The following is a 27,021-nucleotide window of genomic DNA, read 5'->3' as shown; positions in this document are numbered from 1 at the left end:
GAACATTTGGAAATGAGAACCTAATGATTCAGTATCTCACTAATGTTTCTTGATCCTAATGATTTGCTCTCAAGTAATGCGAGGAATTGTAATCTCATCTCTCTTGGGGCTCTTGTACTGTATAAGGGCAAACACTTCTCCTACTTTGATACAATAATTCGCCTGGTAACTGCTGTCACCGCCAGTATAAAGAATGAAACAGTGAAACTCAAACAGAATATTATCTGTATTCAATAGGATAAGATTCAATAGGATAAGATTTGGTGTCCACTAAAAATGTTACATTATGCTCATGGTTCCTTGGCTACTTTAAACAGCCTCTTAATCAATGAACTTTTAGACTTCAGTACACCAAACAACTAGTTTCAAAACCTTACCATGCTATAACTGCTCATTGTAAGACATGTCTTTTTACCATAAATGCTAACTTTTAAGCGTTTTCCAAAATAAGTATTAAATACAAAAAAAAATCAATTACAGCATTTAGTTCATGGGATCTATTTTACTGCTTTACATTTAATCGAAGGACAAGTTCCAGTCAGGAAAGGATTTTTAAAAGGAAATATTTTAAAGCTTCAGACAACTCCTTTGCTGCCCACTCAGATGTTACTGGAGAGCAAGTCTTCAAAAATGTCTATTTTGCAAAACTGACAGGTGGCATTATCATTTAATCCACACTTGAGGACTGAAAGGGGAAATTATAATCTTTGAGCCCAACAAAATTCTCGTACCATTCTGCTCATGCGTCCTGGGCATCAAGAATTCACTGCAAGGGTCAAATTACTCTCTTAGCCACTTCACATTTATGATCGGTCAATAATTACGTTAAAACTGACTCTGTCAGCACAATAATGTGACAGTGCTTTTCTCTCAATGTTATGGCTAACAGCCTAATATGATTTTGTTTACATTTTGAAAACCAGGCTACAATCCAGAGTGTACAATGACATTAAAATGAACTTCAGCTGTCATGATTATTATCACAAATTGTATCTTCAGTGATAAGACTATATTCAATAATTTGGAATAAAAGTTACTAATTTACTTATTCAGTTTTACCAAAGAAAACACAGAATAAACCTTATTAACGAGTGATCCCAAAATTCAAGTTGCTATGTCAAAGAAAGGCAAACTCCCATTTACTTTATCTTACGTCATTTTCACCAGAACTTTCTGTTCCTTTCTCTCTCATTAATCTATCTGGTTTCCCCTTTAATGTCTCTGTACTATTCACCGTTACCATTCTCTGAGTGAAGATATTTGTCCTTGATGGACACTTGAGACTCCTGCTTGAGTAGTCATATTGCTCAGTACTTGCTACGAATAGGTGGAGCATGAATGACGCATCCATTTCACCCCAAGATCAGCAAACAAAGGCTTCCAACAAAAAGGTTTGCACATTCAAACAATCTCCCAGCAGAAAAAGCCAGGTACACTGCTTGCCCAATTACGCGCTTGTGTTCAATGAATTTTCTCCTTAGCCACACCTCTGATTTACAATTGCCAGCTATTTTGCAGCACAAAATGTGAAGCTGACAACTAAAAATTGTCTCAAGGAATTCTTCAGTAATATAACTTGCACAAAGCATACTATGTAATGCTAATTAAAACTCCAAGTAAAAAACACCTCAAAATTTTTCTTTCAGTGGATCTAAATAGATATGAGCATTAATGATCATTCTGATTAGTCTACAGAGTAAATTGCTGTAACCAGTTTTATTACATACATGTTTCCATTCCTTCATCATCGTCATCATCTTCTGCTGGTTTGTCATATGACTTGTCAATGGCAGCCCGGAAACTTTCGTTGCAACCTCTTCCTCGGATGATGCGTGGTCGTGGGCGATGAAAAGGAATATCACTGTTCAAAGTTACTTCAGCAACTGCTGTCTGCAGACTTTCTAACGAGCTTGATTTCTTCAGCCCTAATGAAGGCCCAACATCCCTGGTCGAGGAGCCTTGGAGGTCAAGATGCAAGTTGTTAATTAAGTTTGCTTTGGTAATTGAGGACCAAGTCTAGATATTTGGTATTCATCACTGACATGCAATTCCCTGGGGTTGTTCACACATAATTCGGATAACGTTCACTGCATTCATTTGCGGGCTTCTATAGGTTCATTGCTCTGAAGTGATATGGGGTCTTTATCATTGAATGTGACAGTTTAGCAGTGCTGTATCATTAAAGTTCAGACAAACACAGAACACTGGGACTGAAGTCCTTGTTTAGATTTCTTTAAAAAGTTAGCTTGACAGTTATTGCTCACAAGATATAAACCACTGGAAAGTTTGCAAAAGTTAACCTTTGACATTACCCTCGTGTTTGGTTACTCATTAAAATACCTGTCCACTGGCTAATTGAACTATTAATTGTTCCTCCATTAAAGTCTGGCCTCAGTTAAATGGCACCAGTTTTCTTAAAGTCCATGCAAACATTATGAGGACTCAGTAACTGGAGTTTCCCAGGAACATGAACTTCAAGTCAAAGTACATGTTTATACTTGTCACAGTAGTCTATAGGGACACTCATTTGGATTATGAACTTATGCTCCCAGCAGAGAGTAAAACCAATGATGGATAATATAAGTAAGCATGGTAATGTTGTAGTTGGGTGGTCGTAGGCAGAGGTTCCTCTGTGGTATAACAGAAAACTGCCTTCTGGATCCCCAAATGAAGGTGGATCAACAAAGTTTTAGACTTAAAATACATATGTACTATTTCTGCAGCACATGATGAATGTCAGAGAAACTGAAATCAGCTTGCTGGGAAGAAAGATTAACAGGGTATGAGATTACAACTCAGTCTGTAGTTTTAGGACATTCTATACTTGGCCAGTGCCTTTACAAAAATCCTGATGTGGACACCAAGCAAAATTTGTAAGTCCCCTCATCTTCACTCAAAAACCTTGCAGTTACATCTGATCCATTACAAGACCATAGATTTGAAAACAGCTTTGGCTTTATATTTGTACATTGGCACATGACTTTGAAACCTGCTGAAATTATTTTCTACATGTGCTACTTTTGATTGATATCATGTGCAACTAAAAGAGGCTTCCAAAAATGTCATCTATTGCTTAAAAGGAGTCATTCCATTAACCCACTTGTTGCACCTTCAGTAGTGTGGTCGGGGGCGGAGGGAAAAGTTAACTTAAAATCTGAAGCTAGCACCAGCAGGAAAGGGAGAAGTTGATTGTTACGTTGAATAATACAAAAGGATGTTTTATGCTGCTTCATGATTATAAAATAGATCTACAATGTGGGATAATATCTTTTGCTTTTGTCTCCAGGCAATACAACATTCAGTTAATGTTTTCAGCTCCCACACAATGTTTCAATAACACAGCCATTCAGAGGAGCTGAAATGTCAACTTGATGATTTCCACAGGGGGCAATAGGAAAGCACAGAATCTCCTCCTTGCTATGTGGAGCATGTGTGTTTGAAGGGCCTGGGAGAAAAAAAAATTCAAAACTGTATGCATTTTATTAATCTATTTCTCTTGCCACACGTTATGAGAACATAATGATTTGCAGGACCATGAGGAAAGAAAAGGTGTGTGACAGAGCTATCAAGCAGTTCCAAATTGCTGGCATAGGCACATTGGACCAAATGGTCTATGATCCTCGACTTAGCTTTTTGTTATACAGTATTTTGTCATTCTTCTGACTGCACATTTCTTATTTTAAAAACTGCCTATTTCCATCTTTCTAATGACTGCTTTTGCCTCTACCCAAGTCCAACAGTTACTTAAATTATCATCATGTCATTCTCACCTCCCAATGGACCTTTACAAGTACAGGGGCACATGTTCTCCACTTCAAAGAGGTGCAGCTTCCACCAGAAAGTTTATCCATTCAGTATTTTGCAATCTCTAAAACTTTTCAACTCATTACTTTTATCTTTAGCCATTTCCCCACCTTTAGTAAGTGCCATTTCCAGCTGGACGTGCAGAGCATTTAAAAAATAAGGACACGTGCTCATTTTAAAATGGACCAAAGGAATCTGAGTTCCAGTCCAATCTAAGCAAGGGGTAAAATGTTCCCTTATGTCTGGTAACTGGTAAAGGTAATCATTTTAATAAATATTTAGAGTATAAACAGTAATTAGAATTACCAAATTAAATTGCATTAGGGAAGTTAATTAATCTCAGTTATGAGGTTACAGCAGCAACATCAGCAATCAAGTCATTTTAACTTATAGGTTAGTTATTTCCATCCTCTCACCATAAACTAAGTTTTGCTGAGAAGCCTGTTACCTCAGTCTCACTGAGGATGAAATCCTAGCTGCGGGTCAATTTACCTGTTTGTGGCCAAGTTCACAAAGCACAGACCCGCCTCGTTGCCTTTAATAAGCATATTCCCATCAATTAAAAAGACTTCAATCCAGGAAACCAGTTAAGGATAGAAGAGAAATCCTGCATTTCTGACCAGTCAAAAATATGGATCGTGATGAACTCAGACTCTGAGATTTCAGTGAGACCCAAGTGGTTTGAATTTAGAAGGCAGGTGAGACAGTGTTTTTGATGTAACATAGAAATCTTATTATAGAAAGGACAAACCACAGAAAATCTTAAGCTTGCCTTGTTTCTTCACTCCCATGTCACGCACAAGTCTTAAAAAGTTAAACTCACATATCAAGTTTTCAACTAAAACATTACGAAGTCGCTAATCTGTATTTGCACAGAGCCACTGGGCAGCAGTAAAAGTGCTTTTCACTGTACTTTCTTATTTTAACATGTCATCTTACAGCACAAAAATAAACGCTGCTTCATTTTGCATGGTGTCAACAAATCATCGGAACCAGTTGCCAAACTAATCTACAGAAGCTGCATACGACTGGCATCAGCAGTTTGGCTTCTACATTCAGGTGCACAGCAGATGTTAGGAAATTCCACAAGTTGAGAGCTGGTAACTTATGCAAAAACAACAATCTAGGAAAACAGTTCATTCTATGTTTTTGACTAGATCTAAACACAAGCAGTTTAAAAAAAACAATATTTACACACACGTATTGACTTAACTGTCACAAGAGCAGACTCTGTCTCAACCATAACGAGTGCCAATCAGTGGATCTGAAGTCAGTGGATCCCACTTACTGCCCCATTTATCCTCACTTTCTTCCACAAAAGAAACTTGCCACAGAAAAAACAAGCAACAATCTAACAGCTAATCTAATGTGGCCATGACACCTGGATTTGTTTTCGTAAAGTGTTAAATGAAGCGTGTTCAAGTGCCAGTAAGTTTGCTCTTTAGCATTTTGTTGAAATGTAAGTAAAACAGAATTCAATCACTAAGATAATAAACAAAAGCTGTCTGGAGTTACTTCAAAAAAAACTGGCAATTTAAGGGATTAAGGAAAAATATTCCTGAAAAAAAGTATTTAAATCAGAGTACTATTTTCTTAATAATTTTACAAAATAGTTTTGCTTTGCATACCTGTGCTTTATTCAATGTATTAAAAAATTATGCACTTATTAAACAAGGGCCAAATAAAGGTCTTTTAATTCTTATAGTGGATGCACTACTGTTGCACAAAACACTGTTCAAATTGGCAATACATCTGTTTCATCCTTTTCCTGTAACTAAAACTGAAATTAAATATTTATCTTGGAAGACACAGGTGGCTTAGTGGTTAAGGGCACGGCTTATGACCTCTGGCCATTCAAGTTCAAATCTCTGAAGGAATGAGGCAAGAACTTATAAAAGACTAGTTCACAACCTGAACACTTGGCTTTTTGGATGTAATTTTTTTTAATTGGTGCTTTAGGATCATGTGAATTTCTCAGTTATAATTTCTTAAACTCAAAGCAAATGTTCCTGCACAACTCAAATGAAAGCTTCCGCATTAACAAATGAACTGCAAGATTCCTGCTCCTGCTTCAGCTGTTAACACAGGGCACAGTGCCGCAGCTAATAGAGCTGCTGCCTCACAGTGTGAGAGACCCTGGTTCAATCCTGACCTCGGATGCTGTCTGTGTGGAGTTTGCACATTCTCCCTGTGACCACGTGGGTTTCCTCCAATTTCCTCCCACATCCCAAAAAAACGTGTGGGTCAGTAGGTTAATTGGCCACTTGTAAATTACCCTTAGTGTGCAGATGTACAGCACAATCTGAGGGTAGTTGATAGAATGTAGGGAGAATGAGATTAATGTAGAGTTACTGTAAGTGGGTATTTAATGTTCAGCGCAGACTCAGTGGGCTGAAGGGCCTGTTTCCATGATGTATCCCTCTATAACTTTAGTAGGAACAAAACATTTTGCCATATATGACTGATGTTTAGCGATTTACATGACTAAATAATAAATAATTTTTCTTCCAATTGCTCATACTGTATGTGGAACTAAAGCCACCTTTGAACCAGTACAAGAATCACTGAGACAAAGTTAAATATCAGAGTGACCACAAAATAGCTTTCAAGTGATACAATAAGTAAATGTGTGCCTTTAAAACAAACTCTGTTGGTCTATAGCCTTTAAAATATTTACTGAATTTCACGAGAGTCATTTCTCTTCCCCCATTATTTTATTCTCACTACAGTAATCACTTCGCCATTGGTAATGATTTTCACATCAGCCCCAGCACACAAATATCACTGAATGGCTTACTCTGAACATGAAATCAGCTTCACCAAGATCATCACCAAGTAAAGGTGTGCACACAGCTGAACACCACTACAACTAAATTTAAAAGAAATAAAAATTGTATCTGTACAAGAATATTTTTTAAATGGCTGACTACAATGTGCAACAGAAAATCTGATTTGCTTGAAACTACTAACAATAAAACAAATGGAGCTTCAAAACTGGTTTAAGTCAGGATTTTAGAAATTGCTTTCAGCACATTTTTTTCAGTTGTTCATTCAAATCAACGTTGATAATAAGGAAACAAAAAAGTTCATTAATTTCAGATTCTGAGTGGTTTTCCTTCAACCATGATGAATTTTCAATACAGAACTGTCCTTTACAGTGAAAAGGTGCAAGCAACAAACTTGCACACCAAAACTAGAAAGAGTACTCATGAGACATGACAGGTGGAGGGACTGGTTGGAGGGGGTGTTATTAAGTGGAGTCCCAAGAGAGTTAGTAGTTGGATCTCCAATTTTTCTAATGCACATTAATGAACAGGAAATCAAACAGGAGCACAAGTATGTAAATTTTGATGAAGACACTAAAATAAAGAGAGAAATAGGGAGATGTGACTTAAAAGATTTGGTGAAGGATTTAGATGAGACAAATAGCAACTGAATTTAAATGTAAAATATCACACATAAGATGAAAAAAAATCTGCTGTAAGCAGACACGTGGAACTGAAAGGGCAGGCTTAGAAAGAGGCTTAGCAAGTGGTGGCAGGCATAGAATAATGAATGCAGATAACTGAGTTAGAAAACCTAAAAAGTTCATAGTCAGAATAGTGTTCTTTTATGCTAAGACTTGACAATTTGTTAACATCCCTGACAGATTAAACCAAACATGAATTACTCTTTGGAAAAAAAAACTTCTTCCAAGTATCTGTTTTAATTTTATTTTTCACTAATTTATATTCAAATCATTTTGTCCTACTTTTCTGCCTTGCTTTGAAACATCATTCCAGGTTTATCTTATGCCACTTTAATATTTCATCTCATCCAATATATCTCCTCAACAGCCTTCTTTATTAACCATACACGAGGCCTAATTCTGAACCATCATCAAACAAATGTATGCCTGAATTAGAGGTAGCAGAGAAGAGCAACACTGTTCTCAAGAGGTTAACGAAAGAGGATACATTAGAAAATCACAAGCATTACATACAAGAAAGAAAACAATTAATGTGAGAATCTCATAGTCTATAAAATACTAAGGTTGGAGATTTAGCATAAAACAAGATTATTACTTCAAAGCAAGAAAAAATAAACAAGGCAACTGAATATTAGTGAAAAGTAAATTTGAAGCAGCTATTGGTTAAATATTTCTTTATTCAGGGAAAGCAATTATGCCTTGGATAAATCTGCCTAGCAGGAGAGCAGAGGCAAAGATTTTCCAAATGTAGCTGTATGCTATAATATAATAAATCTGGACATTTATGACACAGAGGAGGCCAATTGGCCCATTGTATTAAGAGTACTCCCTTTTTCCCAGCTCTCAGTCTGTAGCTTTGTAGGATATGGCTCCTCAAGCACTCACCAACCTTCTCAAAAAATTCCATTGTTAGTCCTTTAAACCTCCATCAGCCTTTTGGGCAGAGAATTCAAGTGCTCCACTGCCTTTTGTGAAAAACCTTTTTCCACAACTCCCTTCTAATTCTTCCATCAATTCTCCAAAGTCTTAGCTTCCTCGCTAGCAACCTCTCTGCCCAGAAAATTTGGTCCTTCATGCTCCCCCTGCCTACATTTCTAATCATTTTGCACATGTCAATTAAATTTCTCCTGGGGGTACAATATTCCAAAACTAAAACCCCTGCCAAATCAGTCTCACCTTTTAACTATCATTCTGTAACTCTGGCAACATCCCTGTAAATTTCCTCTGCATTATCCCCTGTGCGATAGTGTGATGACCAAAACCGAATTGAGGAATTAAACTCTGGATAAACCATAGTTTAAATAATTTCATACTGTTTTCCATATCTTTGCTCACACATTCAATCGATGTATACTCTTTTGTCACTGCCTTATGTCCTCTTCACAATTTAATTTCCTACCTATTTTTGTGTATTTAGCAAATTTAGCAATAGTACGTTTGGTGCCTTCATCCATTTTAATAAATTGTGAAAAGTACAGACTCCAGCACCAACCCAATGGCACACCACAAATGACATATTGCCAACCAGAAAAAGGCCCATTTATATCTGCTCTGCATTTCCTGTTGACAAACCATTCTATTCACACCAAAATATAGTGTAGGGAAGTGTGGGATTATGCACTTTGAAGAATAAAGGCGTAGACCACTTTCTAGATGGAGAGAGAATTCAAAAATCAGTGGTGCAAAGGGACTTAGAGTCATACATCACAGAAACAGGCCCTTCAGCCCAACTGGTCCATATCCCTCTGAACCTTTCCTATCCATGTACTTGTTGAAGTACCTTTTAAATGTTGTCAATGTACCTGCCTCAACCACTTCCTCTGGTGGCTCATTCCATATACTGATCATTCTCTGGGTGAGAAAAAGTTGCCCCTCAGTTCCTACTTCTCCGCTCTCACCTTATCACTTGGGAGTCCCAGTTCAGGATTCCCTTAAGGTTACCTTGCAGGTAGAGTTGGTAATAAAGAAGGCAAATGCAGTGTAAGCATTCATTTCAAGAGAACTGGAACATAAAGGCAAGTATGCAATGCTGAGGCTTTATAAGGCATGGGTCAGACCACATTTGGAATATTGAGAGCTATTTTGGGCCCCATATCTAAGGAAAGATGCACTGGCCCTGGAGAGAGTCCAGAGGAGATACACAGAAATGACCCCAGGAATGAAAGGGTTAACCTATGAGGAGCATTTAATGTCTCTGGGCCTGTACTTGATGGAGTTCAGAAGGATGAGGGAAGATCTCTTTGAAACCTTCTGGATACTGAAAGGCCTGAATGGAGGAGAGTCTAGGATCCAAGGGCACAACCTCAGAATGGAGGGACATCAAAAACTGAGATGGGGAGGAATTTCTTCAGCCAGAGGGTGGTGAATCTGTGGAACTTATTGCCACAGAGGGCTGTGGAGGCCAAGTTGTTGAGTGTATTTAAGGCAGAGATAGATGGGTTCTTGACTGGTAATGAGGTTAACGGTTATGGGAAGGCGGCAGGAGAACGGGGATGAAAAAAAGATCAGCTATGATGGAATGACAGAGTTGATCAAATGGCCGGATGACCTAATTCTGCTCCTATATCTTACGGTCAAAACATTACCTGTGACACCACAACCTTTAATGACCCACCTTATCAAATACCTATTGCAAATCTAAGAATAGTATTCACTTCCAAAAATACTTGAGTCCTTCACGTAATCTCTCTGTTTATCATTAGCAATACTTCACATTGTTCTTCCTTAATGTCAATGTCAGTTTAATAGCCATCTGACTGATATCTGGAATATATAGAACAGCATACACAGGAATTGGCCCTTCAGCCCACAATGTCTGTGCCAAACATGATGCCAAATTCAACAAATCCCTTGTGCCTGCACAATCTCCATGTCCCTCCATTCCCTGCATATTCGTGTGTCTATCTAAAAGCCACTTGAATGCCACTATCATATCTGCTTTGAGTATAACTTCTAGCACCGTGTTCTGGGTATCAACCACCGTCTGTGTAAAAAACTTGTCCCACATATCCCCTTTAAACTTTCACCCTCTCACCTTAAAGCTATGCCCTCTACTGTTCAACAATTCTACCCTGGGAAAATGCTTCTGGCTATCTACCCTATCTATGCTTCTCATAATTTTAAAAACTTCTCTCACAGGGAGCCACACGAGTGACATCGGTGCTGTGTTTTATATAAAAAGGTAACACTAATGATGGCTCCATATACGAATGTATACACTGTTTTATTGTTGTATATAGTTTGCTTTTTATGATGAATAAAGTTTATTTTAGAATTAAAAAAAACTTCTCTCGGGTCTCCCCTCAGCCTCCGACGCTCCAGAGAAAACAACCCAAATTTGTCCAATCTCTCCTCATAGCCAATACTCTCTAATCCAGGCAGCATCCTGGTAAACCTCTTCTGAACCCTCTCCAAAGCCTCCACATCCTTCCTGTAATGGGGCGATCAGAACCACGTGCAACACTCCAAGTGCAGTCTAACCAAAGTTTTGTACAAATGCAACGTGACTTCGTGACTCTTATATTTTATGCACTTAGTGTTGAAGGCAAGCATGCCATATGCCTTCTTTACCACTTTATCTACTTGCATTGCCACTTTCAGGGAGGTATGGACTTGGACCACCAGATCTCTCTTTATAAGGGTCCTGCCATTAACTGTATATTTTCCCTTTACATTTGACCTTTCAAAATACAACACCTCATACTTGTCCAGATTAAATTCCATCTGCCATTTGTCTGCATTTAAATGTAGCTAATCTATATCCTGCTGTATCCTTTGATGACCTTCTTCACTATTGCGACACCACCAATTTTTATGTTGTCTGCAAACTTCCTAACCAACCCATCTGCATTTTCATCCAAGTCACTTATATAAATAATCACAAACAACAAAGGTCCCAGCACTGATCCCCGCGGAACACCACTGGTCACAGACCCCCAGCCAGAGTAACACCCCTCCACAACTACCCTCTGTCTTCTATGAACAAACCAATTCTGAATCCAAACCACCAATTCACCATCGCTTCTGTGCATCTTAAACTTTCTAATCAACCTACCATAAGGGACCTTGTCAAATGCCTTACAAACGTCCATGCATACAACATCCATATCTTCATTAATTGCCTTGGTCACCTCCTCAAAAAACACAGTCAAGTTTGTAAGGTGTGACTTGCCCTGCACAAAGCCATGCTGACTGTCCTTAATTAGCCCATCTTCTTCGAAATGGAAATAAATCCTATCCCTAAGAATCCTCTCCAACAGCTTCCCTACCACTGATGTGGGTCTCACTGGCATATAATTTCCTGGATTATCCCTATTTCCCTTCTTAAACAAAGGAACAACATTGGCGACTCAATGTGCTGCCAAAGGTGGTTCTGGGATCAGATACAATGACGAGGTTCAAGGGGCATTTAGACAGATACTGAAATAGGCAAGGCACAGAAGAATACAATGCTAATGTGGGCAAATGAGATTATAGCGTAGATGGACAAAAAGGTCGGCATGGACATGAGTACACAATTCTGTGCTGTATGACTCTATGATGAGAGACACCAAGAATTCACTTGGAGCTGTACATAGACATTCTACCTCAACACGGGTTTTCATTTGATCTCTGCACATTTAGAATTAATCTCAGAGGTTTCCTCTTTACATTCCTAACTTCAATACAAAAGAAGAATCTTAATAAAGCAAGTGATGTAACCAGAGAAGCGAGGTGGCAATGGCAGACTGGGAAACTACAGTATATTAAAAGGTAAGACAATAACCTACCAATGGCCAACATTTAAAGATTTGATACATAGTTTAGAACTAATGGCAGAAACAAACTAAAGGGAAAAGAAATCCAGCTGTGGTCATCAAAAGAAGTTAAAAGCAGTTACAAATAAGAAAAAGATATACAATGCTGCCAAAACAAAACCCTGAGAAGTGGAAAATTTCAGGATTCAGCAAAGGCAGACCAAGACTTCATTAAGAAAAGCAAAAGCAGAAAATGAATGTAATCTGGTTAGAAACATAAAAATAGGCTGTAAGACTTGCTATGAATATGTAAATAAGGACATAGCATTTGCAATAATTTATGAGTTGGCAGCACAGATAGCAACACAAGAGTATTATGTTGCTATTATGGATCTGTGGTTGCAGGGTGATCAGGACTGGGTGTTGAATAATCCATGTCAGATGATGTTCCAAAAGAACAGGCCAAAATGGAAAGGAGGCAGGGTAGCATTGTTATTCAAGGAAGGTATCAGAGTGGTGTTGAGCCATGATATAGAGGCAATGGACAGTAATATTAAATAAGTTTGGGTTAAAATTATGAACAGCAGGAGAAAGAAGAATTGGGTGAAAATAGTCTACAGACTCCCAAAATGTGGCCTCTTAATAGGGCAGCGCATAAATGGGGAAATATCTAGCATATGTTTGAAGGGAATTGCAATCGTCATGGAAGATCTTAATCTACATACTGATTGGGCAAATCAAACTGGCCAGAGTATTGAAGAAGAATTTGTGGAGTGCATCAGGAATTGCTTCGTAGAACAGTATGTTAGGGAACCTACCTAGGAACAGGTTATTTTAGATTTGATCATGAGTGATGAGGAAGAATGAATAAAAGACCTTGTGGTTAAAGATCTCAAAGGAGGTAGTGACTACAGTAATGAGAGAATTGCAGATGCAGGGGTGAACATCACAGAACCACTGTGTTCAACTTAAATAGTACAATTATAATGGTATGAAGGTGGTGTTGCCCAAGGTGGAGTGGGAAAATAAGCTAAGAGACAGGTCAGTAGATGAACAGTGGCAGATATTCAAACCGTTGATTGAAAACATTCAGCATGAATTTATCCCAATTAGAGTGAGGGTTTCCATGAGAAAGAGGCACAATCTATCATTTACAAAAGAAGTCAAGGATAACGATAAACTGAAAAGTCGGGCATACAAAGCGTCAAGGGCTGGTTTTAAGTCTGAGGATGGGGAAGTTTTCAGATCCAGCACTGAAAGACTAAAAAACTCATAACAAGGGAGAAAATTGATTCTGAGAGCAAACATCTGTGGAACATCAAGTCAAACAGTAAGAGCTTCCATGGATAGATAAATAGGAAGGCAGCGGCAATGGTATGTCTGGGACCTCTAGAGAACAAGACTGGTGACTTAACAGGAAACAAAGAAATGGTAGGTATGTGAGGTCAATTTTTTGTATCAGTTTTCACTATGGAGGACACTACAAATAGCTCAATCTTAACAGATGGGCTAATTTTAAATTGCAGGGAGGAACTTGTAAAACTCCCAATTGCAAGGCATAGATAAGTACAGCTTCAACAAAACTCAGGAAGCTCAACACCATACAGATCATAGCAGCCCCCTTGATAGACACCCTATTCACAACCATTCACTCACTCCACCACCAATGCACAGTAGCAGCACTTTGTACCATCTACAGGATGCACTGCAGCAACCCACCAAGACTCCTGAGACAGCACCTTCCAAACCCATTACCTCTACCAACCAGAAGGACAAGGGCAGCAAAAGCATGGGAAGACCACCACCTGGAAGTTGCCCACCAAGCCATACACCATCCTGACTTGGAAATGTATCGTCATTCCTTCACTGTCACTAGGTCAAAACAGTGGAAATCTCTCCCAAACAGCATTTGGGAGAAATCTCTCCCAAAACAGACCCACACCTGAAGGATTGCGGCAATTCAAGGAGGCAGCTCACCATCACCTTCTCAGGGGCAAATAGGGATGGGCAATTAAATGCTGGCTCAGCCTATGAAGCCCAGGTCACTTGAATGAACATATTAAAATCTCACAGGGCTAAAAGTGGACAATTCGCTGAAATCCAATGGCCTGCACCCAAGAGTTTTAAAGAAACTGGCTGCAGAAAGTGGACCCATTAGTACAAATTCTGCAAAACTTGATAAATTCTGGGAGGATACCAGAAGATTGGAAAACAGCCTATTCATAAATAATCATGGAATCAAACCTAATGAACATGGTTTTATGAAAGGTAAATCACATCTGATACACTTGCTCAAATTCATTGAGGATGTGTAAGGGAGAGTTGATGGAGGGGAACCTCTAATTGTAGTGCATTTCATTTCTGAAAGACATTTGACAAGTTGGCTGGTAAGAGGCCGGTGTCTCTTTATGAGCCCAAGGCATTGGAGGAAATGTGTTAGCTTGGATTGAACACTGGCTGTCACAAAGAGTTCAAATAAATAGGTCCTTTCAGGCTGAAGGGATATAAATAGTGGGGTACTTCAGGAATCATCTCTAAACCCTCAACAGCTTACTATTTACATTAATACCTGGGCGAGGGTTTTCAAATTTGCCAATGATATGAAAATGGGTGGAAGGGCATGTTGTGACAAGGACATTGTGATTCTGCAACAGGATACAGATAGATAGTGTGACTGGGCGAAAACCTTGCAAATGGAATTTAAACATGGGGAAGTGTGAGGTCATGCTATTCGGTAAGAGGAATCAAAAGGTAGATTATTATCCAAGTGTGGAGAGATTGCAAACGAGTCATAATCAGAAAGATCTAGGTGCTCTCATGCATAAGTCACAAAATGTTAGCAGGTTAAATAAGTGGATAAGGCTCACTTCACGTTGGCCTTTATTATGAAGGGGTTGGAGTTTAAGAATAGGGAGGTTTTGTTATATTTGAACAGGGTGTTGTTGAGGCTACTTTTGGAATGCAGTGCACAGTTTTGGTCCCCTTACATCCAAAAAAAAATACAGTAACAATGGAGGCGGTCCAAAGGAGGTTCATCCAGGCTAATCCCTGGGATGTTCTATCATGAGAGACTAGACAATTTGGGTCTGTATTCCTTGGGGTTAAGAAGAATGAGGCGTGTCCTTATTTAAACATGTAAGATCTTAGGGGGGCTTGAAAGGGTAGTTGTGGAGATTATTTTCACTAGTGGGAGAATCACGAACAAGAAGACATACCTGCAAAATAAGGGGCTGGTCATTTAAAAGTGAGAATGCATAGAAACTTCTACTCTCAGACGGTAGAGAATCTCTGGAATTCTCTGCCTCTGAGGGTGATGAAGAGCAGATCATTAGATATATTTAAGGTGGAAATAGATAAATATTTGAAAGATTGAGGAATTGAGTGTTATGGGGAACTGGCACTGAAGAGGAATTGAGATACATCAGCAACAGTCATATTGAAAGGCGGGGCAGGCTTGAGGGGCCTGGTGGCCTTCTCCTGCTCCAATTTTATTCCATTCCTGTGTGTTCTTCATCAGGACTTGCAAAGCATATGCCCATAAAGTTAAATGCTAATTGCAGGAAATTTGATTTTCCAGCTCCTTTTGAAGAACTCAAACCCAGTAGGTTGAATCGTCGACTTTGTTTCTCTAAATCCTACAGAGTCAGGCTATTTCAAAAGCAATGCTTTTCATTTTTATCCTGAAGGGAACCAAATTATAAGATTATGTCAGGAGTAAATACAATGTTTAAATAAGACTGGAATTGACAAAGACATTCATGAATATTTTCCAATTATTGAACGAACTTGTGGAGATGAGTTGCTCGGAGCTTCTCCTGCCCTGACACACTGATTTGGCAGAAACTGTGGTTGCAGCCTTGAACAAAGCTTCTGCTGAACTTGTGCCAATGTTACAGCCTGAGGAAATGCACCTCACCAATTTCCCATTTGTTCAAAGGATGTATGAATAAATTGGTAACTTTGATAACAGTCTCATAACAAATATAATGCTCACAAATGATTCTTATGTATATATTTTACCTCAATAGTTAAGTTATTATGAATTAATTGATTCATGGAGTTATACAGCATGGACACAGGCCATTCAGCGCAACCCATCCATGTCTATCTATGCTAGTCCCATTTGCTTGTGTTTGGCTCACGTGCCTCTTAGTCTTTCCTATCCACGTACCTGTCCAAATGTCTTTTAAGCATTGTAACTGGACCTGCCTCTACCATTTCCTCTGGAAGCCCATTCCATATACCACCACCTGTGTGGAAAAACTTGTCCCTTAGACCCCCTTTTGAACCTTTCCCCTCTCACCTTGAACATATGCCCACCAGTTTTAGACTCCACCACTCTGGGGGAAAAAGACTGTGGTTATCTACCCCTTCTATGCCCCTCACAATTTTATGAACCTCTTTAAGGTCACCCCTAAGCCTCCCACGTTCCAGGAGAAACAGTTCCAGCCCACCCAAATGCTCCTTATAACTCAAGTCCTCCAGTCCAGGCAACATTTGTGTGAATCTTTTCTGTACTCTCTCTGCATGGCAACTGGAACTTCACACAACACTCCAAGTGTGGTCTCACCAATGTATTATACCACTCTAGCATGACATCCCAACTCATATTCACAATGCCCCAACCGATGAAGGCATGTATGTCAATTCACCTTCTTCACCACTTTCAGGGAACAATGTACTTACGCCCCAATGTCTTGCAACACTCCCCAGGCCTGCCATTCACTGTGTATGCCCTGCCCTGGTTTAACTTCCCCAAAATGCATCATTTCACACTTGCCTGGGTTAAATTCCATCAGCCATTCCCTTGCATACTTTACCAGTTGATCTAGATCTTCTTGTAACCTTGGACAACCTTTTCCACTGTCCACCAGTTTTGGTGTCAACTACAAACTTCATTGTGAAGTGGGAGAGTACTTTGGTTTGACGGAATTGATTAACATACAAAACTACAAAGACAAAAAAATTACCTTAACTTTCGCAATCAATAAGCCAATTTGTAGTTTAAGAAATTTATTTTCCCCCTTGGCTATGATTTATTTGAAATGAGTGAAAAATCAGTATGTGTGAACTAACTCATTCAGCAGGCGGCAGGGGTGATAAACACAAACAATGCACAACTCAAGCATTTCAATGACTGTTTGCTGTAGCCACGGTAACCATGTTTCTGCTGCATCACTACAGCAACTGCGTTGTTATTGACAATCCTTACCTGGGGTTATCTGTTCAGCCAAGGAATCAAGATTAGTCTCATCAGCTACTGCCAAAAGGTAAAAGGTCAAAAATTAATAAGGTTAGTATCCCCATTCCACGTGCTTGATTCCAAATCCCCATATTTCAAGTTAGATATTCTAGAGGTTACATTACATGCAGATCACATCCTTTGACAAGCAGGCATTTAGATTATAATTGTCATTTTTCAGGAGTTTATTCATCATCATGCATTATTTGCAGATTTTTTAAGCTTAATCTGAAAATGATGGCTTTGAGTTAGAGCATTATTCAAGCTTAAGCCACACACAGATCTCTGTAGTTTTGACAATGACATCAGCAGTCTATCATTTCACTATTTGCACTGAGTTGCAATAATTCAACATGGGGACAATTTCAAAAATCCATTTTCATCTTCCCATGGCCCAAAGAATGTGTGAATGCTCAACAAGATACCAATCATATTTGTTGAAAATCTGTGAAACTCATTTGGAAAAAGTAGAGGCATCTGAGACCACTAGTTACCTTAAAATAAACTTCACTCAATATAATTGCACTGTGACCTGTTTATGCTTTGCAGTTGTGTGGCTGTGTGATTGAGTCTGTTTTGGATTCCTGCACTCCTTTATCTGGTTCCTCAGTGCTGAAAGGCACTTGAATCAACTGATTAATCAGCAACTCACCCTCTCATCATCACTGGAACTGATTAAACTTCACTGATGTGCTGACTTAGGAGTAAAGGCTGGGATATCAACTACCGGTCAAATGAAGTATCACATAAAGTGCCTTTCATGTCCCAAAAAGATTTACAATTAAGTAGTTTTAAAGCATGGACACTATCGGAGTGCAGGCTAGTGAGAGTAAGTATGCACACATGCAGGCAAAAGAGTAAAAGATGAGAAGGTCTGTTTTAGTGATAATGGATGAATGATTTATGTTGGCTTGGAGAGCGATAGACATTTTTTCCTTTGAAGTGATTTTCTTTGAAAATATTTTTTTCCATCTATTTCGACAGGTAAACAATTTAATGCCTAATCCAAAAGTTTTGAGTGTGTACCACTTCTTCAGTGCTGTTCAGAAGCTTTGGATTTAAATCACTGAAGTGGAACACTGGTTTATTGGATCATAGGCGGCAGGGATATCAATGAGTGAAGAGCAACAGTTATAAGTAGTACTGGCAGCAAAAGAAGGATGAGGTACTGATTAATCAGTTACTGAAAAGGTTAATTCAAGTCGGGAAGCATTAAACCTGGAAGGACTCATGATTATTCGTGCTACGAGTCAGATCAATTACTATACTAGAGCCAGGTGGAATCAGCGGGATGGTCGATGTCTCAGGTCAAGACCCTGCATCAGGACCGAGAGCATAGAGGGGAGATAGTCTGTATAAAGAGGTGAGTGGGAGGGGTGAAGCGGGGACTCGTAGGTGACAGGTGGAAGTAGATGAGCAGGGAATGAGGAGGTGAAGATGGGCAGATGGAACCAGATTGGGGGGAGGGAGGCAGATGAAATTGGGAGACAGCAGCTGGTGGGTGATAGGTACAGATAGATAAGGAGAGAGGGGAAAAGAAGGGCAGATGGAGCCAGGCTGCAGTAGGGGACGGTGGAGGTGGAGTATGATGTTGGAATGTGATGTGGAACCAGATAACGGAGAGATGATGGGCAATTTAAACCAGGTGGGGGAGGGGAACAAAACTGGGTGATGGAGGACTGAGGAAGTGTGGGGGAAGTTGAAAAAGGAGGATCAAGAGGAAAGAGAAAGGAACATAGTGGTGTGCACGTTACCTGAAATTGGAAAATGCGATTACTATACTAATTCTCTAAAGTTAATTGACATATCAACCAAGTCTTATGAGCAAAACAGAAACATAATTGATGGAACCAAGCATTCTCAAGTGTACCATTCAATTCACTATCCATTCAGTTTGTCTTAGCCACTGTAGTCCTGACTGAATGGAGTTACCAATTGTTCTGAATCACATGATCCAAGATATTCAGATCAAATCTATCTTTAAATGTAACCATTAAACTTAGTGATTCCAAATACACTATTTGATGAGGTCCCGTTCTACTATTTTCTCAACATTAGTTGCCAGGTGATGCTGAGTAGAGATAAAGCTTCAATCCATTAATGGGCACAAGGAGTCTCTCATTATAAGTGGTTCCAAAAGGTTCATTCAAGGCCAACGAGGGTAACTGCCTGGAAGTATCAGTGAGATGGATTTATTTATACCACTCATAGCCTGCACTGCACCAGATAGACAAAAAAAAAGTCCAGAAATTTGAAAACTCCAATTAATCCCTAGAGGCCATTATTTTTTCTTGACTCCATTCCCATAGGATGCAACTCAAACTGAATCTAATGGGGAGTCAGTCGTCTCTCCTATGTTATGATGCACAAAGCAGGAAAGCGGATGGCTTAGATTACTGAACTATTACTGTTGTCTAATATCTAATTTCTGCATTACAATGGATCTAGTACTGGGTACAGTTCTATCATGTCATTTTACTTGATTAAAAGGTTTTACATCCACACTGGAAGAGCTACGATGGTGGGAAATTCAAGGGAGATTCCAAGATGGAATGTTGCCTCCCAGGTGCCAGGGTCAAGGATATCTCAGAGTGGCTGCAGGATATTCAGCTAGTGGCTGTGGTACATGTTGAGACTAGTGACAAAGGTATAAAAAAGGATGAGGTGCAGCAAAGTGAGTTTAAAGAGTCAGGAACAAAACCAGAAAGCAGGACCTCAAAATCAAGTAATTTCAGGATTCTCCTGTTCCACATGCTAGTGTGCAGTGGAACAGGAGAACAGATCAAGTCAATGTGTGGCTGAAAAGGTGGTGCAGGAGGGAGGGATTTAGATGACCAGGACATTGGCAGTAGTCCTGGTGAAAGTGAAACCTGTACTAGTGGAACAGTTCCACTTGGGCAGGAACAGAACCAATGTTCTCACAGGGGTATTTGCTAGCACACTTGGGTTAGGCTTAAACCAGAATGGTGGGGGAAGGGTTGGTGGGAAACTGAGCAGTGCGACTGAGGAGGGAACAAGAATGGAAACATAAGACAGGAAACTAAAGGGCATGGATGGAGGACAGAGAGATTAGGGGCATGAGGCAAGCAGGGCCATTATGCAAAATAATGTTAAGATGACTAAGAATGTTAAAGAGGCAAACGTGAAGGCAGTGTATCTCAATGCATTAAGTATTCACAGTAAGGTAGATAAATTAATTGTGTAAATAAATGGAAATGGAGAGAGACACACACACAGATGACAACTGAACATTGAAAGGTACCTGATATTAAGGGCAGGCAAAAAAAAATAACAGGAAGAGTAGGTAGTTCATTATAAAAAAAGGAAATCAAGAAAAAGGAGAGATACTAGCTCCGAGAAACCTGGTGTAGAATCTACATTGGTGGAGTTAAGGAACTTGAAGAGATTGGAAATGTTAGTGGCATTCCACACATAGTAGTGGATGGCATTAAATGGGAAGTAAGAGATGTGTGTACTGAGGGTACAACTAACAAAGAGTGACTTCAATCTACATAGAGATTGTACAAACCAAATTAGCAATAATACTGTGGGAGACGAACTTCTGAAGTGCACTTGCGATGCATTTTTAGTCCAACAATTTGAATAATCAACTGGAGAATTGGCCATCCTAGACAGGATACTGTGCATTGAGAAAGGAATAATAAAGAATCTTGTTGTGCAGGGTTCCTTGGGGAATTACAATCAAAGCAGAATAGAATTTCTCACAAAGACGGAAGGCAAGAGAGCAGACTTTGAGATTAGGGTTTTGAATCCAAATAAAGGAAACGATAAAGGCATGAGATGCAAGATGGCTGTGATAGATTGGGGAATGTTATTTAAATTGCTTTTAAGTACAATTTTATTCAAATATAGGATCAGGGATATCTTGCTGCACTTGTACAGGGCATTGCTGAGAGTGCATCTTGGTTCTTGTCTCCTTATCTGAGGAAGGATGATTTTGCTATGGGAGTTGGGAGGGGTGTTTTGGGAAGGTTCACCAGACTGATTCCTGGGGTGGCAGGACTAACATACAAAAAGAATTGGCTTATGAGTTTAGAAGCCTGAGAGGAGATCTCATAGAATTCCAGAAAATTCAAACAGGACTGGTCAGATTAGATACAAGATGTTCCTGATTGTGGGAAGTCCAGGACCTGATGGTCACAATCTGAGGATAAGAGGTGACCACTGAAGACTGAGATGAGGATTCTCTTCTTCTCCCAGACAGTGATGAACCTGTGTAATTCTTTTCCACGGAAACCAAAGGGCCAAATCATTAAATAAATTCAAAAAGATGTTCGGTATTTTTATTAGGGCTTGCGGGATAAAGCAACGATCGTATTGAATGGTGGACCAGGCTCACAATGGCTGAATAGCCTACTTCCATTTGTATTTTCTATGTTTCTCTCAAAATATTTTGATAAATTTAATTTATAATCTTATCTGTTTGGTGTCATTCAGTATTATAGACCTTTGCCATCTACACACTTCATTACATAGATCAGATGAAGGTACACGATTCATATGTATTTTAATATTCATATACACAAATATTTCCCAACTCAAAATTATTTGTACACAATATGACCTGGAAATTCTCCAGGTCTTATAAATTGCAGGGAACCACAGAGAGCTGGGCCAAGTGGGAGGTGGGAGCAGTAAAAGAGAGTGGAATTAAACTGTTGAACATTTATGTTTGATATTTCAGTTTTTTGAGTGAACTTAAGCAAATTCTGTGGCCCTGGTAGTGTGCAGTCAAACAGGTCAAACTACCAGACATCAATCCTCTGGTCGGGATACCAAGTAGTTATGCTGCAGACATGTTATTTTCACTGTTGCTACTTCCAGTAAATGTCCAGCAAGGTCATGGATTCTTTCACTGGTGAACACATTGGTTTTGGTTTATTTAGTGAATGGCAATAGCAGGATTAACAGTCACAAAGACTCACGGGGCCCTGATGCGGAGGGTCCTGCTGTATGAAATAGGTTGACGTGTCAACATCATCTACAGTATACTTGCCATATACATTCAGGTGTGAAGTCATTGCCTAAAATGGGCTTTCACAATTGTGAGAAAATCTATCTGATATATGCTTAATGGACTGCAGCAACTTCTGGTATGTGTTTCCTGGTGTTATGTCACTGTCAATAATGAAAACCCATGACAAGGTTAACAAGAGGAGAACATCACTGCACAATTCTAGTGAACCAACAAAGGAAATCTATCTGAATCGTCTTTAGCTGACGACAATAAAATGTTCAAAATTGGCAAATTATTATAAATTTCTTATTCATAATTAATTAAACGTGTCTTTTTATATCTCAGTAGCATAAAAACCTGTCATTCACCAATCTGTTGATCAAAGCAGGGATACTGAGGTGAACTACTAACAAAAAAAAGTAATTACATCTATACAAAATAGTGATTTCTACCTAAATCCATGCTCTTAGATTTCCGTGTTTTGACAAAGTCCAGCTGATTGGCATCTCCAAACTGCTTAGTACGTTTTTCAGACATGCTCTGACGTCCAAATCCCTCTCGCTGAAAGGCAATGGCAGGATCGACATCTGAATTTAAAGCGCTAGAAAAACAAAAAAGGACAATTCCTTTTAAAAAGACAACAAACAATGAATCAGTATGATAACTCTTAACACTTGGGAGCAGCAGCAGGGGGTCATAGTCCTAAGAGGCACTGCCTCACTGAGGATAGAGCGTTTTTATACTGTGCTTTCTCAAATAAATTGGCTCAGAAAGGGACAAGGAATTAAAATGTTGAAGCTGCTCATCGGTATCAGCACCGAGTGAACCAGATTTAATAGACAAACTCCTGTCCTTAAACTGCACAAACTAGTGTTGAAAATGTCATTTTCACTCTTTGCAGGAAAAGTGGCTTGCTGCGTTTGAATTCGCGTGTGATTACTTGTGATGTCAATCACAGAATATCCTGTCACTGCACGTTAAATGAAGATGTCCTGCGAAATTCAATGCTTTTTTATGACGCTGACCTTTTGTGAAAAGAATTCTGCTCAAGTAAACATAAACTTAAATTAAATCACCGCAGAACATCCTTCAACAACTGAAAGAAATAAATGGCTACTTCCATGTTTAGTTCAAGGGGCTAACAACCACAAGTTGCAGTTCATTTCTTCTATAGGTTTGGATGGTGGGAGAGTGAGAGTTTACGAAACTGAAGAGAGATGCAGACAATAAGGATGGGTTAGACAAAAGAGATGCATACAGAAGGAAAGACAGATATCCATCTTTTCAGGACAAACATAAGCTTGTTGAGTGGGACGGCAATTTGAGAAATGCAGCGTGCCAGTGTTGAATCATGGAGATGTGTGAAACTGTGGTGAACTGCTCAGTTACCTTAGTGACTGGCAAGTATTTATGCAGAATTTTCCATCAACTGATTAATTGAGTGTGATAGGACATGATTTGGTTGATTACACGTTCTGTGAAAGAAGTGGGCTTTATGTTCATATAATCAACTGACTAAAATATGTACAACACTCGCACCATTCAAATGATTCTCCTCCCAGCAACACAATAAACACAAAGTGCTTCAAGATACCCCCATTCCTTTCATTACTACAGAACTCCGCAAATTAAGGAGGGAGAGAGTTATACAGAATATCTGGTTCCAAATCATGTGGTAGTTGTAATTCTAATACATAAAACATTGTATTAAAGGACACATGACATATCAATACATGTCCTGTTCTTTTAAGTAATATTCTAAGTCTGAAGTGAAAACCATCAACATTAAAATGACTAACATTTTTCCATTCTTATCAAAAACTTGCACAGAAAGTCATGGGGTAAATATGTTTTTGATAATATGCATTGAACAAGTTTGATTATGATATTTGATTTTGATTCAGGTATGATTAGATTCAAAAGCATAACTTGACAAATAAACCATCAGAATCTTCCATCAAGTGCTGGCATTCAAGCAAATAAATTCTTCACGTGCTCAGTAGTAAGCCTCCTGGTAAAAACATATCCAAGAGCATAAGGACTTTGTCCAGGCAGCTAATGCGGAAAACTATGGATACATAATACTATGGAATAATTACTCAACAATTAGGTAAACAGTGAGTTGACTTGGGCATAACCTTTTACAGGACAATGGACAGACATTAAGGAAGAGTTGGTTCAGGTGCAAATGATGTACATTCCATGAGGGGCAAAGGAAGAACAAAGTCAGAGCTGCCCGGATGGTAAAGAAACAAAGGAAGCCTGCATAGAAGAGACCGGTTTGAAATACCAGGTGAAGCACATGGAATAAAAGGGGCATTGATAGCATGGATATCAAGCTGACTGATGAATGGTTATTTTCCTAATGGGAGAAAGGTAAATAGTGACATTCCCCAGAGATTGGTTTTGGGCCATTGCTTTCTTGTTGTGAAGACGAGTTGGGGGTGCATGCCACTATTTCTGAATTTTCATATAACATAAAACATAACAGTATTGTGAACTGTGAAGAGGATAGCAATAAACTGCAGCAGGATATAAACAAGCTGATGGAATGAGTAGACACATGGCTGAAGTTTACTGTGAGATAATAGGAGAGGAGGGAGAATGAGGAGGGGCAATACAGTAAACTGTGCTATAAGCAGTGCAGGACTAAATTAAAGTGGCAGGAGAGGTTGAGAAAGCAGTTAATATGACACACATAATTCTGAGTTTTATCAATCGAGGCATAGAGTATAGAAGCAGGGAAATCTGAACCTTTACAAAACATTGATTCAGCTGAAACTGGACCTTAATTCTGATCGTCACACTATGGGAAGGATGTGAAGGTATAGGAGAGGATTCATACATGTTACAAGCCAGGTTGCTGCTTGATGAGTGTCCCTTTAAGGCACCCGGACGGTAGTGTGGTAGTGTGTGTGTGGCTTTATCTGACTACTGCGAGTGAAACAGAAAACGACTATAACTGGAGCATACTGGCAGTTGGGGAGAGAGAGAGAGCAGTACTGACTGCCGGTCTCTATATCTATGGATGAAGAACAACCGTTGCGACTATCAATGTAAAATCCACGTATGGATTTGTGGAGCAATCTGTGGAGTCCACTTTGTCGTTAACCTGTACTGGAAAGCAGGTATATCTCTGGCAGCCACATGTCGAATGCCCTCAGTGTGGCAGATACTTCGGAACAAAGCAATGGAGATCTTTGGTGATTGAAGCGTCGTATTGGTTGCATCGCAGAACTTGTGGAATTCGTAAACACTTTCTCTCTACATTCTAATGTGGTTTTCAAAAGCCTTTGCTCATCGTTCTACTCCGTGACTTGCTGAACTGAACTTTGAGAACTGTTAGACTTGGGGTTTGGGAACCAGCCACACACACACTTTGGGTTTATTTTGGGGTCAATGTCTGATATCTAATGTTTTTATTTCTCTTATTATTATAAGTAGTTATTAATAAATAGATTCTAACATTTAAACATGACTCGTTGTGTTTCTATTGTTGCTGGTACGAAACAAAGAAGAATGCTTCATGGGAGGAAGGACAAGAGTAATAAGTATAGATTAGGGATGCTGGGACTGTTTTCTCTGGAGACAAGACCAAAGGAAGATGTGATTAAGTATATAAAATAAAAAAGAGTGAAGAATGGACAATGGGAGGCTGGAGGTGGAGGGGCAAGGACAAGAGGACAAAGGAAGAAAATAAAGGGAAGGAATTATGAGTGATCGAAGAAAACTTTTTTTTCCATGCAGCACATGGTTGCAATTTGATTGGAAGCTGGAGGTTCTATTCTGGCCTACAAAGGAGAGAGTTTGATAAATATAGTGGTGAAAAATTAACAGTATGGAGAAAGGGCTGTTTGCTGGAATTAGAGAGTTGCTCTGGTAGAGGGCTAGCATAGACATGATGGGCTAAATGGCTTTCTATTGTGCTATAACCATTCTACAATCCTAAACTGGATCAAAAATAGATTCAAACTTGCATTCTACCGATTTTCTCCTGCATCCAGGCAGCCCAAGCATGCTGCCAGTATTATGGTAACAATGCAAAGTAAATGTGTGCTCAATGTGAAAACAGGCATTTTTATAACAATCAGTATGGAAGCACTTATTACACACAAGTTTACTAGTTTGCAGTAAGGGACAGGAACACTGGCCGATTGTTCCCCTGACTCCCCAGTCCAAATATCAGCTTTTTAATCATTCCCAATACTTTTGTTTTAAATTATATTACAAGGGTTCTAACTTGATTTGAACTGATTCACTGTCAAATCAATAACACACTGGCACCAGAATTCAAGGAAGAGAAAGTTATTCTGCAAGAGTTCATGTCCTGGTGCATCAGATAATTTGGGCCTCAGACAGGACTTCAGACTGATAAAGTTAGAGAAAAAATGATAGATTTAAATAGAAAGTGCATCCATAAAACAAAGCTGCTATTTGGATAATGATAAGCAGAGTGGAACAGGAAGGAACAGAGTTTAATGGCAATAATGCATTGGGAAACAAAGTCAATGCAAAGGAAAGACAATAACAAGCTAAAACTGAACACATTGCATCTAAATGCATGAAGCATTTTTACCAAATGGAACTGACAGCCGAAACAGAGACAAACATGTTTGACCCAACAGCTGTTACATAGATGCGGCTGCACGGTGACCAAGGTCAGCAAATGAACAGTCAGTGAATTTTACATTTAGAAACATAAATGATATATTTCGTGTATGTGCATACGATGATTTAAGTAAGTAAGTCATTGTGGTCAAAGGATGTGGTAACATCACCGATGATTGGCATA

General features: G+C 39.2%; 1 protein-coding gene across 11 annotated transcripts in view; it reads right to left on the bottom strand.

Annotated features, from left to right (window-relative positions):
* The window catches only part of pard3aa (par-3 family cell polarity regulator alpha, a), a 655,359-nt gene that overhangs the window by 162,863 nt on the left and 465,475 nt on the right, over positions 1 to 27,021 (bottom strand). For 6 of the 11 annotated variants that reach the window (XM_052015675.1, XM_052015670.1, XM_052015679.1 and 3 more), the window contains 3 exons: positions 22,682 to 22,830; positions 17,222 to 17,269; positions 1,728 to 1,958 (listed from right to left, as the gene is read on the bottom strand). In XM_052015675.1, coding sequence (XP_051871635.1) covers positions 1,728 to 1,958; positions 17,222 to 17,269; positions 22,682 to 22,830 — 428 coding nt within the window. The remainder of the gene's footprint in view (positions 1 to 1,727; positions 1,959 to 17,221; positions 17,270 to 22,681; positions 22,831 to 27,021) is intronic. The other 5 variants (XM_052015676.1, XM_052015677.1, XM_052015682.1 and 2 more) reach the window with 3 other exon arrangements.

This window comes from Pristis pectinata, chromosome 5 (assembly GCF_009764475.1).
Source record: "Pristis pectinata isolate sPriPec2 chromosome 5, sPriPec2.1.pri, whole genome shotgun sequence".
Lineage (NCBI taxonomy): Eukaryota > Metazoa > Chordata > Chondrichthyes > Rhinopristiformes > Pristidae > Pristis > Pristis pectinata.
Note: the sequence above shows the minus strand (reverse complement) of the source record. Positions and strands in the feature narration are given on the sequence as shown.